This window comes from Borostomias antarcticus (genome assembly GCF_949987555.1).
Source record: "Borostomias antarcticus genome assembly, chromosome: 2".
Taxonomy (NCBI): Eukaryota; Metazoa; Chordata; class Actinopteri; order Stomiiformes; family Stomiidae; genus Borostomias; species Borostomias antarcticus.
In genome coordinates this window covers 37,846,347-37,863,381 of record NC_140235.1, presented here as the reverse complement: position 1 = coordinate 37,863,381, position 17,035 = coordinate 37,846,347, and the positions used below count along the sequence as shown (strand labels likewise).

The window sequence follows — 17,035 nt, the reverse complement described above, 5'->3', positions numbered from 1 at the left end:
AAGATAAGATACCAATATGGATAAGCTATAAAAAATAATCCCGGGGGTGAGATATATTGTCATTTGCATTTACATGTATGGTTATGTTACGGTATATACACTAAATATTCTGACCCACGGGATATAGTGGCACTGCATAGATTAGATAGTCATTCAGGTACCAGGTGGCTTGGGGGAAGAACATGGATGTATTGTTTGCCATGTGGGTGTGGTACCTCGTCCCTGACCAAAGCAGAGAGGACAATCCGTTGCCTGGGGTCCTTCAGGATCCTGTTGGCCTTGGTCTTGTATCCCCTGGTGTAGATGTCCTAGAGGTGAGGGAGTGGCCCCCCTCAGGTATTTTCAGCTGACCGTACCACTCTCTTTAAGGCCTTACGATCCTGTGTGCAGCTGTTCCCGTACCAGGTGGTGATATTCCCAATCAGGATGCTCTCGATTGTGGATGAGTAGAAGCTCCGTCGGATCTGGTGGGACGCTCTGAATTTCCTCAGTTGTCTGAGGTGCTACAGTCTCTGACATGCTTTCCTCACCACAGTGTCTGCGTGTGTGTGTGTGTGTGTGTGTGTGTGTGTGTGTGTGTGTGTGTGTGTGTGTGTGTGTGTGTGTGACACCGAGCCCTGCTCTTGCTACTACATGGCCTATTATGCAGCCGTGCTCAAAGCCTAGTTTAAAAGTCAGTCATCAGTGAACTCTGGGTCAGGCTGGTGGTAGTCTAGCCAACAACTACAGCCCTGCAAAACATCTAAACAAAGTTTAAAAAAAACTCACTTTCATTCCACCGTTTACCGTTAAAACAAAATTAAGAACTATACATAGTTTTTAAAAACAATTGGAAGTATGTCTTGCAGCTGTAATGGTATTATTTTAATATCAAGTGTTGTTCTGTGTTCCCGTGGTGTGATAGTGCCAAGTAGCCTCGTGAGCCCATTCTGTTCTCGCGAGCTCATGTTGTTTCACCCCCCTTGACAAAGCATCTGGCACGCGTCAGATGGTTTGTTGCCAAGTGGGAAGGGCATAGAAGCTAAAGGGTGCTTGTTCCAATGGTTGAGTCCGGGCCAAGTGTGGGGCCATGTGTTAAACCTTAGGACGTGACTTTTTCTTTCTTTTTAAATGTTAATGTATATTGTTTTATTTTATTGTTTTGCTGTGCTTTCCCCCTTAATGCCATGTCTTTTGTTATGTCGTTACAATATGTTACAACTAGAATGAGTATTGATTGTTTTAGTAGATTTTTCTTTTTCTGTCAATTTCAGCCGTGATCTGGACCTTTTCCTTTGTGAAATAAACCACCTAAACCTGTCTGGTATATGCGTGTGTGTGTGTGTGTGTGTGTGTGTGTGTGTGTGTGTGTGTGTGTGTGTGTGTGTGTGTGCGCGTGTGTGTGTGTGTGCGTGCATTTGTGTGTGTGTGTGTGTGTGTGTGTGTGCGTGTGTGTGAAATATTGTATATGCAGAGGCAGGCGGGAGACTAGGGAGGTGAGGAAACCAGCCCAGATAGACTGCATGATGAGCGCCTGGTCCCAGTGGACGGCCTGTGATCCCTGCACCAGCACAAAGGTGAGCCTTCCCCCTGACCAGATCTATCTATCTATCGATCGATCGATCGATCTATCTATCTATCTATCTATCTATCTATCTATCTATCTATCTATCTATCTATCTATCTATCTATCTATCTATCTATCTATCTATCTATCTATCTTCTCAAATCCTAATTTATTCTTCTCCGATATGCAATAATGTCCTCCAATATGTTATAATAATAATAATAATAATAATAATAATAATAATAATATAAATAAATAAATAATACAATGACCGTGAAATGTGTGTGTGTGTGTGTGTGTGTTTGCAGACCGGTGTTTTTTTATATTTTTTATTTTTTTTTATTTGACCTCTGTAGTCATTTAGCAGACAATCCAATAATTATCCAAAGCGACTTACAAAGTGACTAATTTCTCGTGGGGCCGGGGTGCAGCGACGGTCCAGAGGCGTCGAGGTGTTTGTCCAGTTTGGCGGGAAGCCTTGCCTGGAAAACCACCTGGCCGATGTTGACTCTTGCACCACCAGGGTGGAGTGTAAGATGGAGCCGACCCCTCTGTGTCCTGAGGACATGTTCCAGTGTAAATCAGGTAGGAGTAACCTCTGTACCTCCGCCACGTCACACACAGCGCTGTCTCTGTTCTCGGCCCACCACTGATCAAACAACGCTGATCAAACAATGCTGATCAAATAAAAAAAAAAAAACTCTTCTTGTCTCCCTTCTCTCCCTTTCTGTCTGCCTCTCTCTCTCTCTTGCCCCTCTCTCTCTCTCTTGCCTCTCTCTCTCTCTCTCTCTCTCTCACCTCTCTCTCTCTCTCTCTCTCTCACCTCTCTCTCTCTCTCTCTCTCTTGCCTCTCTCTCTCTTGCCTCTCTCTCTCTCTCTCTCTCTCTCACCTCTCTCTCTCTCTCTCTTGCCTCTCTCTCTCTCTCTCTCTCTCTTGCCTCTCTCTCTCTCTCTCTCTCTCTCTCTCTACGTGAAGGTATGTGTGTCAGGAGGGGTCTGGTCTGCAACGGGGACTTTGATTGTGAGGATGTGACGGATGAGACCTGTGAGGAACCCGTACGAAAGCCCTGTGGCTCCAGGTTCCTGGACAACAACGAGGAGAGCAGGACGGCCGGATACGGGTCAGAACCTCTCACAGCACCGCCAGAGGAAAATAATGAGACGATAATCTGCTCTACTGTGCTGCAATTATTTGATGACAGAGAGAAGACAGATCACAAACACAGAGAGCAAGAGAGAAACACAGAGAGAGAGAGAGAGAGAGGGAGAGAGAGAGAGAGAGAGAGGGAGAGAGAGAGAGAGAGAGAAAGAGAGAGAGAGAGAGAGAAAGAGAGAGAGAGAAAGAGAGAGGTGACAGACAGACAGACAGACAGACAGACTGACTGACTGACTGACTGACTGACTGACTGACTGACTGACTGACTGATTGACCGACCGACCGACCGACCGACCGACCGACCGACCGACCGACCGACCGACTGACTGACTGACAAACAGAGAGCTCATTGGCCTTTGACCCCTTGTAACAGAATCAACATCCTGGGTACGGATCCTCGTATAAACCCTTTCTACAATGACTACTTTGGCGGGATGTGCAAAACAGTGAGGAACCCCAAAACCCTGAATTTGGACAGGCTACCCTACAATATAGCCACGCTAAACTACATGGTCAGTCAACTTATTCAAATTCACTTGGACTAATGTCAATAGCTGTTTGTTTTTGTTCAATGTTTTTGTTGATGATGAAGCATTCTGAGAAAGGGCACAATTCTGCTGGTATGTATATAACGTATATCCAGAACAGAAGGAGAAGTACCACAGAACAGGTTTGAAATATAAGTGCTTCCACCAAAGGCACAGCTTCCACCAAGCTTGAACTGTTTCAGGGAAGTAACAAAAACATATTGTAGTAAGAGATCAATATTATAATCCACAGCAGAGTATTCTGAGTACAAGCCCAGACAGCAATCTGATCAGGTCCATATACAGGCCCGATCTGGCACCTGTGGCTTAGTTCCGGCCCATATACGGCCCAGATCCGCTTGCTATCTGGGTAGTGTAATTCTCATGTCATGTATTCCTTGTCAAGACCCATGCAGTGGAGAAGTCCTCCAAGGAAGTCTACGAGGACACGTCCAGCTTACTGAAGGAACTGCTGGTTGAGACCAAGACAACTCTGTCAGCAGGCATGTCGGTCAAGTTCACCCCCTCAGAGATGACCATGGAGGGGGCCGCCGCAAAAGCAGCAGCGTCAGGAGCAGGAGGGTCGGGAGGAGGGTTGTCCGGAATGTCCTTCGGGGGTGGATTTGAGGTGGACACTGAGAAGAAGAACATGATCAAGACGCTTTCCGAGTACACGACGACCAAGGTAAATAAATCAATAAATCTTCCACGTCAAAAGGCGGTGTCATCTTAGACAATACCCTCTCATTCATTGATCACCATATCAGCAAGGTCTCAGGGTCCGCATTTTTCCACCTCCAGACTTTGCCCCTTACTGTCTCATTTGAGAAGATAAACCCTCATCCATGATCCTGTCACTTCACGTGTGGACGTCTGAGGAACTCCACACCCAGATAGCAAGCGGATCTGGGCCATATACAGGCCAGATCTGGCCCTTGTGGCTTATAGTTCCGGCCCATATATGGCCCAGAATTATTACACATCCGTTAGCCCTCTCGGTTTCATTTTTGATCAGGCTATGAACCTTGATAAGCACATCAAGTCCCTGACCCGTACACGTTTTTTCCAACTTAGAAACATTGCAAAACTCAGAACTATTGTATCTCACTCTGAGTTAGAAATGATCATCCATACCTTTGTCTCATCACATCTGGATTATTGTAATTCTCTTTTACGTGTCTCAGCAAAGCATCCTTGGACCGCGGTCAGCCGGGCCAAAATGCTGCCGCCAGGCTCTTGACTACTGTAGGTCCAGTAGAACCTCTCATATTACTCCTTGCACTGGCTTCCACTTAATTTTAGGATCCAGTTCAAGGTTCTTTTAATTACGTATAGAGCCCTACATGGTCACTCAGGCACCTGTATATTTGGCTGACCTGCTCCATGCACATGCTCCCAGCTGGTCACTGAGGTCAGCTGACCAAGCTCTATTGGTTGTCCCTCACACCAGGCTCAAGACCAAAGGTGACAGAGCCTTCCCAGATAGCAAGCGGATGTGTAATAATTCTGGGCCATATATGGGCCGGAACTAAGCCACAAGGGCCAGATCTGGCCTGCATATGGCCCAGATCCGCTTGCTATCTGGGTTGGAGTCTGTGGAACCTACAGTAGATTGTGGAATGCTCTTCCTCAGGATTTGAGAGCTGCGGCCTTTGTGGACATTTAAGCAGCTAAAAATGCTTCTGTTTCGACAGGCATTTGTTGAATTAATTTGCCTGTATGCTTATGACTGTTGTCCTGTTTCCCGTGTTTATTTTTGTTGGTTCTTTGTATGAATTTTAACCTGTGTGAAGCACTCTGTGAGTCCTCTCTGTGAGAAGAGCTATATGAATAAAATAAAATGTACTTACTTAGGCTACTTACCTAAATAGGCTGCAAGAATACTTACCCTCACCAAAATCCTCTGAACACATCCCCTCACCCTCACCAGGGCCTGCACAACCTGGCTCGCCCCCACATATCTCTCTGACCTCTCTCTTACATGAATATGCTCATTCACGCTCCCGCCCAATTCTCCTCAGCTGTTCTCTTCACCATCCTCCCTGTCAGACAAAGACGCATTTGTAGGCTACCTGTGTGACTAGCTTAGAGTCTTTAATGCCTGTCTGCCATAAATGATTAGAATATAATTTCCAAAGTCGTTCTGATTCATTTAGCTCATTTAAATTTTGACTGAAGCCTAAAATGATTGTCGCGTGACTAGAGTGTACATTATACTGTCCATGTGCGTACGTTCCAATTGGCTAATTCTTTGTCTGGCCCAATCAGAGCAAGAGCTTCGTGCGTGTACGAGGCAAACTGCAGCTGAGCACATACAGACTGCTCTCCAACCCCCAAGACCTAAAGGTGGCGGCGGAATTTCTGAATCACGTGAAACGACTTCCTCTGATGTATGAGAAAGGAATTTACTTCACCTTCCTAGAGGATTACGGGACCCATTACACCAGGACAGGGAAGTCAGGCGGCGAATATGAACTGGTCTACGTTCTGAACGAGGATACCATCGCAGAAAGACGTGAGTCTGTGTCCCTGCCTGAACTCTTCTTAGAAGCGACAGCTATTTAAAATCAATTAATTGCAATACATCTTCTTGAATCCTATTATTTTCGCAGAAATGACTGCGACCGAGGTCAGTGACTGCATTAGTTTTGGCATCAATGCAAACATTGACACCGGTGTCGGCATTGCGGGAGACGCTCGTGTAAAACCTGGCACCTGCACGGACACGAAAAAGCCATTGACAGGTTTCTCCACGCATTTCTTACCATATCTTCACCCCCACACACTAAGCACTATACACGGATATAGAGATGAATACACTGAAGATAGATGGTACAGTAGCCTAGGCTATAGGCTATATTACAGAGTATTATTACACAGTAACCCAAAATAATGCATACATCCCATTAACAACTGTGTCGTCACACCCTTTGTTCTGTACAGCAAAACAGGATGGCAAAGCACTGGTGGACATGTTGGTAACTTCAGTCAGGGGCGGCTCCAGTGAGGCTGTAGGTGCAATGAAGGCCTACCTGAACAGAGAGGGGCGGATGGATCCGGACAGCTTCCGGGCCTGGGCCGGGACTATCCCAGACAATCCCGCTCTCCTCTGGAGTGAGGTGAGAGAGAAGGGCAGGTGCGTGACATCCTGTCACGATACTAGGGTGGGATCAAGGTGCCCACCGCCCCAACCAACGCCGACCAATTCCCAACACCCAACATTCTAAAGTTGGCAGTTGTTGTTAGAATGCTGGAAGTTTCAAATTCAGCTGCAAAATCCCTCCAACCAACGCCAACTGTCACCAACAAACATCACCAACAGTCGTCGGTGTTGAACGGTGTTGAACGGTGTTGGCGTCGGTTGGGGCGGTGTGCAGACACTTTTAGAGCACCGGACTGGTGCCCATTCACAATGACCTCATGGCATTCTAACAAGGTTAGCTGTGACCAGCAGAGAACAGTACTAGAGGTGATATGCTTGCTGAGTCGGTTCCATCTCCTTTGCCCCGCTGGTAGCCTGAGCCCATCTACAATATCATCCCTCTGGACATGCCCGGGGCCAGCACCCGGAAAAGCAACCTGAGGCGGGCCATAGAGGAGTACGAGGCCGAGTACAACGTGTGCAAATGCAAGCCCTGCCGCAACGGAGGCACCGTGGCTCTCGTGGACGGCGCCTGCCTGTGTCTGTGCCTACACCAGTATGAGGGACAGGCATGTGAGATAGCCAAGCCTGATAAGGGTGAGTGGTTTGTGTTTGTTTTTGTTGTTTCCCCCATCAGGATCAGCTGTTCAGCTGTTTTTATTGGTGGTCTGCATCTTTATTTATTTTTACTTTGCACATTTAATTAAGGCAGGCATGTACTGGGCAGAGCAATCACACCGGGATATTTTACACTTGATAAGAAACTCTACCTCGACCTCAACCTTGATAATATTTTTTTTCCAGTAATGGCTGATGTTTAAAGTGAGGCATTTCAAAGCGATGTATGTTTTGGGTAAAGCCCACATCCCCAGGGGACCGGTGACCCAGGAGGGGAACTGGTCCTGTTGGTCGTCCTGGTCCAGCTGTAAGGAGGGAGGCACGCGGTCCAGAACCCGCAGCTGCAACCAAGGAGATCTCTCTGGTGCCAGCTGTTCAGGAGAGAGAGACAGTGAAGGTTACTGTGAAGTCTGAGGACACACGCACACACACACACACGCATGCATGCACACGCAGACACACACGCACACACACAGACAAACGCATGCACATGTACACACACGCACACACACGCGCGCACACACACATGCATGCATGGACATGCACACGCACGCACGCACACACACACATACACACACACACACACACACACACATACAGCACAAGGCATTGAGACATAAAGATTGAGTGAGGACACATGTACCACATATTTTGTTCTCTATAAAAAATAAACAATTTCACATGTTTCTACTTTCCACAAGAATGCTCATCTCACAATAAAATAAAAGCTTCCTGAGTTAATATGATCATTTATTTCGAGATTTAAAGTGTAATTAAAATATAATCTGAGTGATGATATGATAATATAATACACTAATTTACACAAAACATACCAGTGGTAGTGATCTAATAATGACCCATAATCCTTTGATGAACCATCTAGTCAAAATGAGGCCATCTTGAGGTCTGTAGGTGACATTACATCTCACTTGAGAAATGCCCAGTTTGTTCCAAATCCTAGTTATCTACTGGTTTGGGGAATTTGGGGAATATTACAGTGGAAGAATTTATTGAAATTTTCATCCAAAGCCAAACTTTGGTCACAAAGTTTTCCTATTAGGATTAAATTACCATGTTATATTATGAACTATAGATAGAAGACATGCAATAGTTATTTGGTGCTTGTACTGTGAGTCTTTCCACTTTGGCCCACTTAAAACAGTGTTGGGTAAAGTATGTATTAATGGGCTAATAACTCATCTTTAAAAACAGAGCCACATTCCAGCAGACTATGCAGTGGAAATGAAAAACAGATGAGCTAAAGATTATCATGAGGGCTAGATAGAGGTAGAGCTGACACACAAGAGAGAGAGAGAGAGGTAGAGCTGACACACGAGAGAGAGAGAGAGAGAGAGAGAGGTAGAGCTGACACACGAGAGAGAGAGAGAGAGAGAGAGAGAGAGAGGTAGAGCTGACACACAAGAGAGAGAGAGAGAGAGAGAGAGAGAGGTAGAGCTGACACACGAGAGAGAGAGAGAGAGGTAGAGCTGACACACGAGAGAGAGAGAGAGGTAGAGCTGACACACGAGAGAGAGAGAGAGAGAGAGAGAGAGAGGTAGAGCTGACACACGAGAGAGAGAGAGAGAGGTAGAGCTGACACACGAGAGAGAGAGAGAGAGGTAGAGCTGACACACAAGAGAGAGAGAGAGAGAGAGAGAGAGAGAGAGAGGTAGAGCTGACACACAGGCCAGAGAGAAAGAGAGAGAGAGAGAGAGAGAGGTAGAGCTGACACAGGCCAGAGAGAAAGAGAGAGAGAGAGAGAGAGAGGTAGAGCTGACACACAGGCCAGAGAGAAAGAGAGAGAGAGAGAGAGAAGTAGAGCTGACACAGGCCAGAGAGAAAGAGAGAGAGAGAGGTAGAGCTGACATGAGAGAGAGAGAGAGGTAGAGCTGACACACAGGCCAGAGAGTAAGAGAGAGAGAGAGAGAGAGAGAGAGAGAGATTGTAGGAGTTGGTTGGTAGATGTGGAGATGATATGCAGTTCGGCTTTTCCTGATATAAGCCAGCTAAGGAAAAAGAGGAAGCCTATCTTAGATTTTCAGATTCTGGTGGCATATTGTGAAACAGCACAACTTGTTGCTTAGCTAAATAAGGGTGTGCCATTTTTTTCTCTTCATCAAAAAGCATGCTTGGATAATGTTTTCTCAATATAATGTGGGCACTTTGTGTTGGTTTTTACCCTTTGACCCAAGTCTGGAGATTACAGACGTGTAGACTGAGAGAGCAAAACACCTATTTTATCTCAACCCTTTAAGATAAACTCATTTTTGCCCAATGTCCCTCAACTCGCTCCACGTTCTCCGTTTGTTTCCGACTGTCTGCTGTGAGCAAAGCTATTACCACAGGGATAATGCTTTGAGATTTGCTTTCACAATGGGGGAAAGGGCTAAGGATGAACTGGGATATTTGCCTAGCTCAGCTGGCTTTGATTTGCGTGTTTGCTCTTGGATTTAAATTGAGTCATTTACCGTCAACACTGCAGGCATGACTGGAGATCGTTGTGCCTGAGCCAAGATTGTTAAACAAACAGGGATTGTGTATAAGTGTGTGTGTGTGTGTGTGTGTGTGTGGGTGTGTGTGTGTGTGCGGGTGTGTGTGTGGGTGTGCGTCTGTCTCAGCTCTTATGATCCACTATAAAGAGATATTCAACAGGAATCTGACACATTCGTGAATAAGAGAGAGACATTGAGAGGAAGAGGATGAGTGTGTGAGCGAGCATGAGTGTTCCTGTTTAGGAAAGGAATGTGTGTTGTGACTGTTTTGCGCCAGTAGCCCAACGCACAGCTACACCAAAATGAACTGATGCCCCCTGACACTGACATCCTACCTCTGCTTTTCTCTGGATGGGGCAGTTTGTTTTTCAGGGAACAACATCACCCCATCACCCCAGAGAGAGAGAGAGAGAGAGAGAGAGAGAGAGAGAGAGAGAGAGAGAGAGAGAGAGAGAGAGGGAGAGAGAGAGAGAGAGAGGTGTAACTAGCAGAGCGGAGGGATGGAGGAGGGGAGGAATGTGTGATGGATGAATACCTAAGAGCCAGCAGCTGGGGGTGGTGGCCCCTGGCCCTCAGCATGTCAGGATAATGAAGTAAAGCTTTGGGTTCCTATTGAGCTCCGGGGAGACCCCATTCACTCCCAACAGCGCCCCCAGCCTCCACCCATTATCTTAGGCTAAAATGTTTTGTTCTCGCTCCACTCTACAACAAAACGGTTAGCGCAAAATAATGAACCTCTCGCCGTCAATAGACTGCCTAGTTCTCCATTTACATGTGTTGTTTATCTGTCGTTTGAATGTGCAGAAGTGGAAACCTAAGCTTCGAGTCATTCTTTTGGAAGTAAGATAAGTTTGATATTGATAGGTTAAAAGACAGGCTGTATTTTACTACAACGAAGCTGTTCAGCGTGTGATGATATGGGGCACACGTGCACGGCAGCCATTTGGATGTAGGTTTGTATGTTTACAAAATGACAGTTGGATTCCCAAACAAACTAATATATTATAATCAACAGAGATTGTATTGGCTTAACAAAATCGACACTAGTTATTACAGATTGGCACAAGCAATATGTAGGGTCAAAACTATATTAAACTTGTCTAACCTTATTTGAGTTTGTCTTGAGTCTTGGCTTCTTACAATCAAATCTACCATGTTTACAGCACATTGATCAAATTGTGTTGGGAAGAACTCTAAAAGTTTGCTTTCAGAAAGTGAGCCATTGTTGTCTCATACACACAGCCCCTCATAATTGGTGAAGGAGAGGTAAGGGATATATTTCTTTAAGACAAGACCCTGAATGGTGTGAAAGGAGTCCCTCTCCCTATGCCGTGTGGCTGGGCGCATTTGGAGTCGCCCCCCCTGGGGTCAGAGAAGCCATTGATGTTTTCCAGGGCTGCTACGGCAGATTACTCCACACAGCTGTTCAGGCACCGTGGAAATGAAGTTATTTTCCGTGTCAGCAATGTTTTGTGTTCCTTCCTCCTTCTCCTTCTCCTCTCCCCCAAACCTACACTCCTCTCACTCCTTTCAACAGTGATCTCCCCTCCCCCGCGGGCCCTCGTCGGCCGGGCGGCGGGAGGGAGAGGAAAGAGCCAATCAGGGCACCCCACAGAGGGCTCACATCCAGCTTCCCGGATAAGGAGAAGTTATCTGATTGGCTGGGGTACAGAGAGTACTGAACTCCATAAAATTCCCCTCCCCCTCCAGACCCCTATCCACCAAACCCTGAACCCTTCCCCCAAAGAATCATAAATCAGCCCCTCCCCCACACTGACCCCCTCTCACCTCTACTGAAGCCTGGGGTGAAGTAGTCAGCCCCTAACCCCATCAAACTCTTTCAGTTGGCCGTTGTGGTTTATGCACTCCACTTGTCTGTGGGTTAGTTTGTTTATTCTTTGGTCAAACCTTGACAGACACTCAGGCCTGCTGGCATTTAGTTAACGGTGAGCAAATATTCTGGTGAAAACGTACACGTAAACAAATTCACAGAGAACACATTTAGCTTCGATGACCAGGAAATCAAAAAGGTATTTTTTTCTTACCCCCCCCCCCCCCCCCCCACACACACACACACCCTTCTTTTTCTCCATCTCACAGGATTCAGCTGAGACACAGTGAGGGAAGTGTAACTGGATTAGAAACCGTTTCCCCTTTTTCAAAAGCCGGCTGATCTCAGAAAAGCCTTGATGTGATGGAATCAATGTGACAGCTCGGAGTTTTAAAATCGTCTCTGAGAAGTTTCACAGAGAAAGGGAATAACCTTAAATGCATTACTGACCATTGTAGTCAGTCCATTGAGTAGGTTACCAATGGTTTAAAAACACAAAAGGCTACAAATCTTATGCTCACAACTCAAAAAATGTTTTGAAACTTTGCACTTGAATCTAATACAATACAAGGATGCACTTGAATTTAATACAATTGTAAAACCTCAACTTAAATGATAAACACTCTATAACCTATTGAGCTTAACTTTATCACTCACAGTAAAAATAAAATGGTCTGTCTGTCAAGAGTTTTAGTCACAGCTATATTCTATACGCTATAAAAAATATTGTCGACAATAAGTTATAACACTGCCTCCATTGCATTGACCAAAATGTCCACTCATCGTAAAATAAAGTACACTAGCCCCTGCTACAGGAAACCCATATGATGAGGGGCAGTGTGTGTGTGTGTGTGTGTGTGTGTGTGTGTGCACGGGAGGGGGGAGCAGTGGTGTGAGTTATGACGAGGCCATTTTAATGAAGCTCTGGACCCTGCAGTGAAAGCCCCTGTTGACTCTCTCTTCTGTTTCAGCATGGGAAAAAAACAACTTGCCTATTTTCCAGTGGTGCCAAAAGTTAATTGAAACCATTTCTGGGGAAAGTATGGTTTTGGGGCCCCATATGACTCTCATTCCTCCACTATCCCCAGCAATAATAAAAAGGCTTTACAATTATTAATGGTCTGAGTCTAGGCCTCCTCTCTCAAAGCATCACTACCCTCTTTGTGACTAATAACAAAGGCTCATAAATGCATTCTCCACATCAGTTTGACAAGCTCAGAGCTTTCCAAGGTTTGCGCTTTCTTTTACATTCTGTGACATGGGAAGCTGAAGCGAGTGAGATACACCATGGGCCTTTTTAAGACGCTCCGTCTCAATGTATATAATAACTAAAAAGTTATGTTGGAACTGAACGGAAGTATTAAGTGGTATAGTTTTAGAACTATGTGTTGTTTACGTGGATGTACGTGGTTATGATGAATTATTAGCCTATTATAAAGAGAGATCTTGTAACTTTAAAATTTCAGTTGACATCATCCTATATTTATTTTTCCCTTTGTTCTTTTAAATCTAGTCAAGCCTTTTTTTTATCAACACGCTATGTAAAACAATTATAAACATGTTCATAAGCAGAGCTAGCAGTAAACGGTTAGCATGGGGCGTGGAGGTATCTCGGACAGCAGAGCTCAGAAAATGGAGGCTGAAACGTAACAGAACTTTCTCACGTTCCTCCAGGAGATCTCTCTCTCCCTCCTCTGGGGTGGCTGTCTAGTCCAGCACCCCCAGCTCTTCCCAGAAGGTGTCAGAAAAGCAGTGAATGAAGTGCCTACACATTGTGCCGCTTCACTATTGTGTGTTTTACATTTCCATGACAGAAGTACCACTCGACTTCTCCACCATTCAGGGGGCTGCAGGGCCCTTGTCCCCCTCTAGAAAAACAACGTGGCTGCCATCATTGGTTTCAAAGACATACTCTCTTTATCAAAAGTGTAAAGATAAAATACTAACATGAAACTCCACACACCCAAATGTTAAATAACCAGCACAAGTTATTTTAACATCTTTTTTTTGACAAATCTTGGGAAGTTTTTAAAATACATAAACGCCTCAAGGCTTAGCAATGGTAGCTTACATACAAACCAATTGGTGAGTACTTTGGTAATGGCTACTTAAGTCTCCATTCACCCGAATACAGCTTTCTCTCCCCTCTGTGTGTCTGAAGACTTCTAACAAACACATGGGGTGAAGATAAATAAACCAACCAGACCCTTCTTAGCTCCATTTGTGCTGCAATCCCCCAGAGGAGAGGTCTCTCTCTCTCGCTGGTGTTTGAACAGTCTTTTTAAGCATTAACAGTTTATGCCTTCTGCAAACACTGATGTTTACAAGGTCAAGTGTATCGATCCAACTAAGAGCTTTTCTTTTCAGATTCATTATTTGCACTTGGATTGAGACAACATTCAGTAGCTCAAATCAACTTTGGTTTTTAATGAGGGGGTTGGTGGGAATATCTCAGTCCAGCTGTCAGGAGACAGCGCACCACTAAAACTACCAATTGTGGATTTGGTCACATAAGGTAAACTTAGACAAATATCAAGAGACAACGGCACTTAAAGAAAGATATATTTCTTCCCTCTGTGGGCATGTAATACAATAGAATCAATGTGAAGCTTTTACATATATCAATACAGTGCAAATATTTTAGCTTTAATAAACAAATATCTCTGCAAACAAATTCATATCATACAATATACTGTACAATTTACCTTTACATGTTTGGCATATAAAAATATTCTTTAAAAAATTTAACTTGACACTATTATGAAATATAGTCTAAATATAACTGATACTAGGTCTAAAACAACTATCAAACTATTTTCCTGTGATTCACAAATGATTAGGCAACCACCTGGCTATTGTGTAGGTCTGATCAGGGTAAAACAGAAACTTTGATCAAGAGTTGTGTGCTTCCACAGACACTGTTGATATACAAGATATGTGATAGAAAATACTTGCTGACTTAGGGCCTATATCTTAACTTAACCGACCTATTCAACCAAATAGGCCAACACAAAGCAGGCTCTTCATATTACACCAAATGTGATGATGATTAATCATATACGTAGATGTATTGTGCTGTTCATTTGGACTGTGTGACAAATTTAAGACATCAAACTCTCTTGTGTATGAAATTCTAAAACAATTTGGGAAGTCCATCAGATAAAATGGGTGAAAACCAAAATGGTAGCCACAGCAGCAGTAACTGCACTCTGACATGCGAAAGAGCAACTCGAGTTCTCCACATACATATCATCATCCGTACCATAATACTCATCTTCTGAATCCTCTTCAGAATCTGAAAACCCACTACCTGCAAACCTGTCATTCGAATCAAAGCAGAAGTTTTTCATACTAACTTTGACGTATTCACATATAGTTCTCTCGGTACCATCACACACGCATGTGTCTAATTGCTGTGCTTTGGGTATGGTGCGCATATTAGCTATTACCCTCCTGCACTCGTCCGAACATCTCTCGCCTCCAAAAAGTTTGCGGCAATGAAACAAGTAGTCTCGCATGGCCGAGCTGCAATGGGTGTCTCTCTCACACTGTCGCCGTGCTTCGGTGCAGCCCATGTTGCTGGTCCGGGGCAGGCACGGCTCTATGGCGCGTTTGGTGCTCCTGCACACGGCATCCGAAGCGCAGTCACAGTCCTCCAGCGCTGGCCCGCTGTCGGTAAGGTTAAGCTGGATAAGGGATGATATACAGTGACTGGGGCATTTCTTCCGATCTCCGTTAATAACCGGCGCACATGCATAAAGGTATTGGTCATATGCGTAATGGCACTCTTGCTCTCCATGACACTTCATGATAGCTTGCCAACAGACGAGCCGCCGACCATGGGCAGGGGTCCCGATGCAGAGGCCGCCGAAAATTAGAAACACAGAGCAGAGAAACAAAGCTGATTTCCTTGTCCACCCGGCAAAACTTGCCATTTCGAAAGAGACGGATAATAGTCGCCACACTTCAGCATAAGGATTTTAGTAACTCCATTAAATCTGTGTCCAAAAGTAATCCGTTTCCACTAGCTGCCTTTGACTCAAGATCTTGTCCCGGGTGTGTAGAGGACGCGATTTAGGAAAGCTGCGAAACAAACTAAGTTCCTTGAGGATGAAACGCAACACCACATATCAAGGAAATCTGGTTGATTTACATCTTTTCTCGCATGTTTGATACACTGTTGCAGAATCCCGTATAGAATATCTCAAGATTTCGTGATATCCATTGCAATCCCCCAAAACATCGCAAATCCCTTTCGAGTAGCCTAAAGAGGATTTTCAACTTCGCAGTGTCCTTGGAAGCAAAGTAAGCCCGAAGCAGTGAGGTAATGAAACTCCACACAATGCACGTTCTTTCCAAATAATTCGGAGAGTCAGCTTTGAACAGAACGAAGAGTTGTAATGTGATAGGCGTGCTTCTTCCAAAATTGAGATTCTCATGTCCTCTACATTCCCCTGCATCACTTGACTTGTACCATCGTGCCCTATTGGTCATGTTGTGATTCTCTACGTGGTTCAGGGGCAGTGACGCAAGATGGAACCCTGACCAATGAATGAGGAGGGGGAACGAATCATCTCAATACATTGAAATAATAAAGACAGATTAGTAGAGAAGATTAGTAGGCTAATACTTGACAGATATAATGTATTTTATAAATAGGTTATGATTGATTTATCAATTAATTCAATTCAATAGGCTATAGACTAATAGTAAACCTAATCTCTCCTTTCTCACCACAATGTGTATCTTCTCGGTTCACTAGACTAAATGTAATAAAAGTAATACCTACTACTATTTTCCCTGACAAAGACATGAAGCCAACTTCAAGACATGCATACCACCCATAGCATGGAGCTTAGTTCAATAACCAGTCACGCACAACTTTTTAATGTTGACCTACAATTATGTTGAATAATTGCCCGTCATTCTCTGAAGGTGGTAGAGCACAATCCTAAAACACACTGGGGGTAGACTCCCCGTCGGGAGGAATGACAGCTGTTATAACACGTGCTCCCCCCCCCCCCCCCCATCCTACCCCTTCCACCATGAAACATAAGTTAGTATTTACACAAGCCTTAAGGGCCTTGCTATGTAACAGCGCATGCTTGAAAACCGCCAGGCACACATGCACATGCCAATAAAGACATGACAGCTACTAGGTGAAGAGCTATAATCTCCCAAACGCGGAGCTCTGCAGTGAGTGCATGTCGTTGCCCCATAAAACACTCAACCGCCTTGCTCTAGTCTACTCAGCTGTGCCAGGGCAATCAACAGCAGCTTTGCCTTTTGGTTTTGTTTCCTATCGACCCCCCCCCCCCACCCAAAAATAAAAAAATAAAAACATCACAGGTTGGGAGTGTGAAATAACAAACAACGTGTTCAGTCGCGAGGTGAAAACACACAAACTCGTGCCGGTGAACGTTGGACTTAAAGAGACGTATCATGTCAGTCGGAGAACAGGGGGAGATTTGTGTTCGGCGGTCTTCCTCCAGTCGGCAGCGAGCAGGCCCATGCAGGCTCAGCCAGAGGCCTGGAGGCCCCGAGCCCCGCAGGCCAGCAGATGGAGAGCAGAGGGAAGCACTCAGTCAGCCACTCTGATACCCATGCTCCCCTGACCCTATCACATCGCTCCGCTCTGACCACAAAGATCTGGCAGCTGTCAGGGGACCCTTGGACCCCCTATCCCAATTAGAGAGATTAGAGAGGATTCAAGCCGAGCGCAA

The 17,035-nt window shown here is 45.1% G+C and overlaps 2 protein-coding genes across 3 annotated transcripts in view; one reads left to right on the top strand and one right to left on the bottom strand.

Annotated features, from left to right (window-relative positions):
• The window catches only part of c9 (complement component 9), an 8,254-nt gene extending 524 nt beyond the window's left edge, over positions 1-7,730 (top strand). The window contains exons 2-11 of one of the 2 annotated variants that reach the window (XM_084453095.1): positions 1,454-1,556; positions 1,978-2,131; positions 2,523-2,667; positions 3,076-3,214; positions 3,636-3,914; positions 5,498-5,744; positions 5,842-5,973; positions 6,173-6,348; positions 6,746-6,968; positions 7,231-7,730. In XM_084453095.1, coding sequence (XP_084309221.1) covers positions 1,454-1,556; positions 1,978-2,131; positions 2,523-2,667; positions 3,076-3,214; positions 3,636-3,914; positions 5,498-5,744; positions 5,842-5,973; positions 6,173-6,348; positions 6,746-6,968; positions 7,231-7,403 — 1,771 coding nt within the window. In that variant the 3' untranslated portion in view covers positions 7,404-7,730. The remainder of the gene's footprint in view (positions 1-1,453; positions 1,557-1,977; positions 2,132-2,522; positions 2,668-3,075; positions 3,215-3,635; positions 3,915-5,497; positions 5,745-5,841; positions 5,974-6,172; positions 6,349-6,745; positions 6,969-7,230) is intronic. The other variant, XM_084453096.1, reaches the window with a different exon arrangement.
• Positions 7,731-13,697: 5,967 nt separating this feature from the next.
• LOC311318468 (growth arrest-specific protein 1-like) lies at positions 13,698-15,775 on the bottom strand. Its single transcript, XM_084449818.1, has one exon. The coding sequence runs from the start codon at positions 15,245-15,247 to the stop codon at positions 14,468-14,470; it is 780 nt and encodes a 259-aa protein (XP_084305944.1). The 5' UTR covers positions 15,248-15,775; the 3' UTR covers positions 13,698-14,467.
• Positions 15,776-17,035: the final 1,260 nt, after the last annotated feature.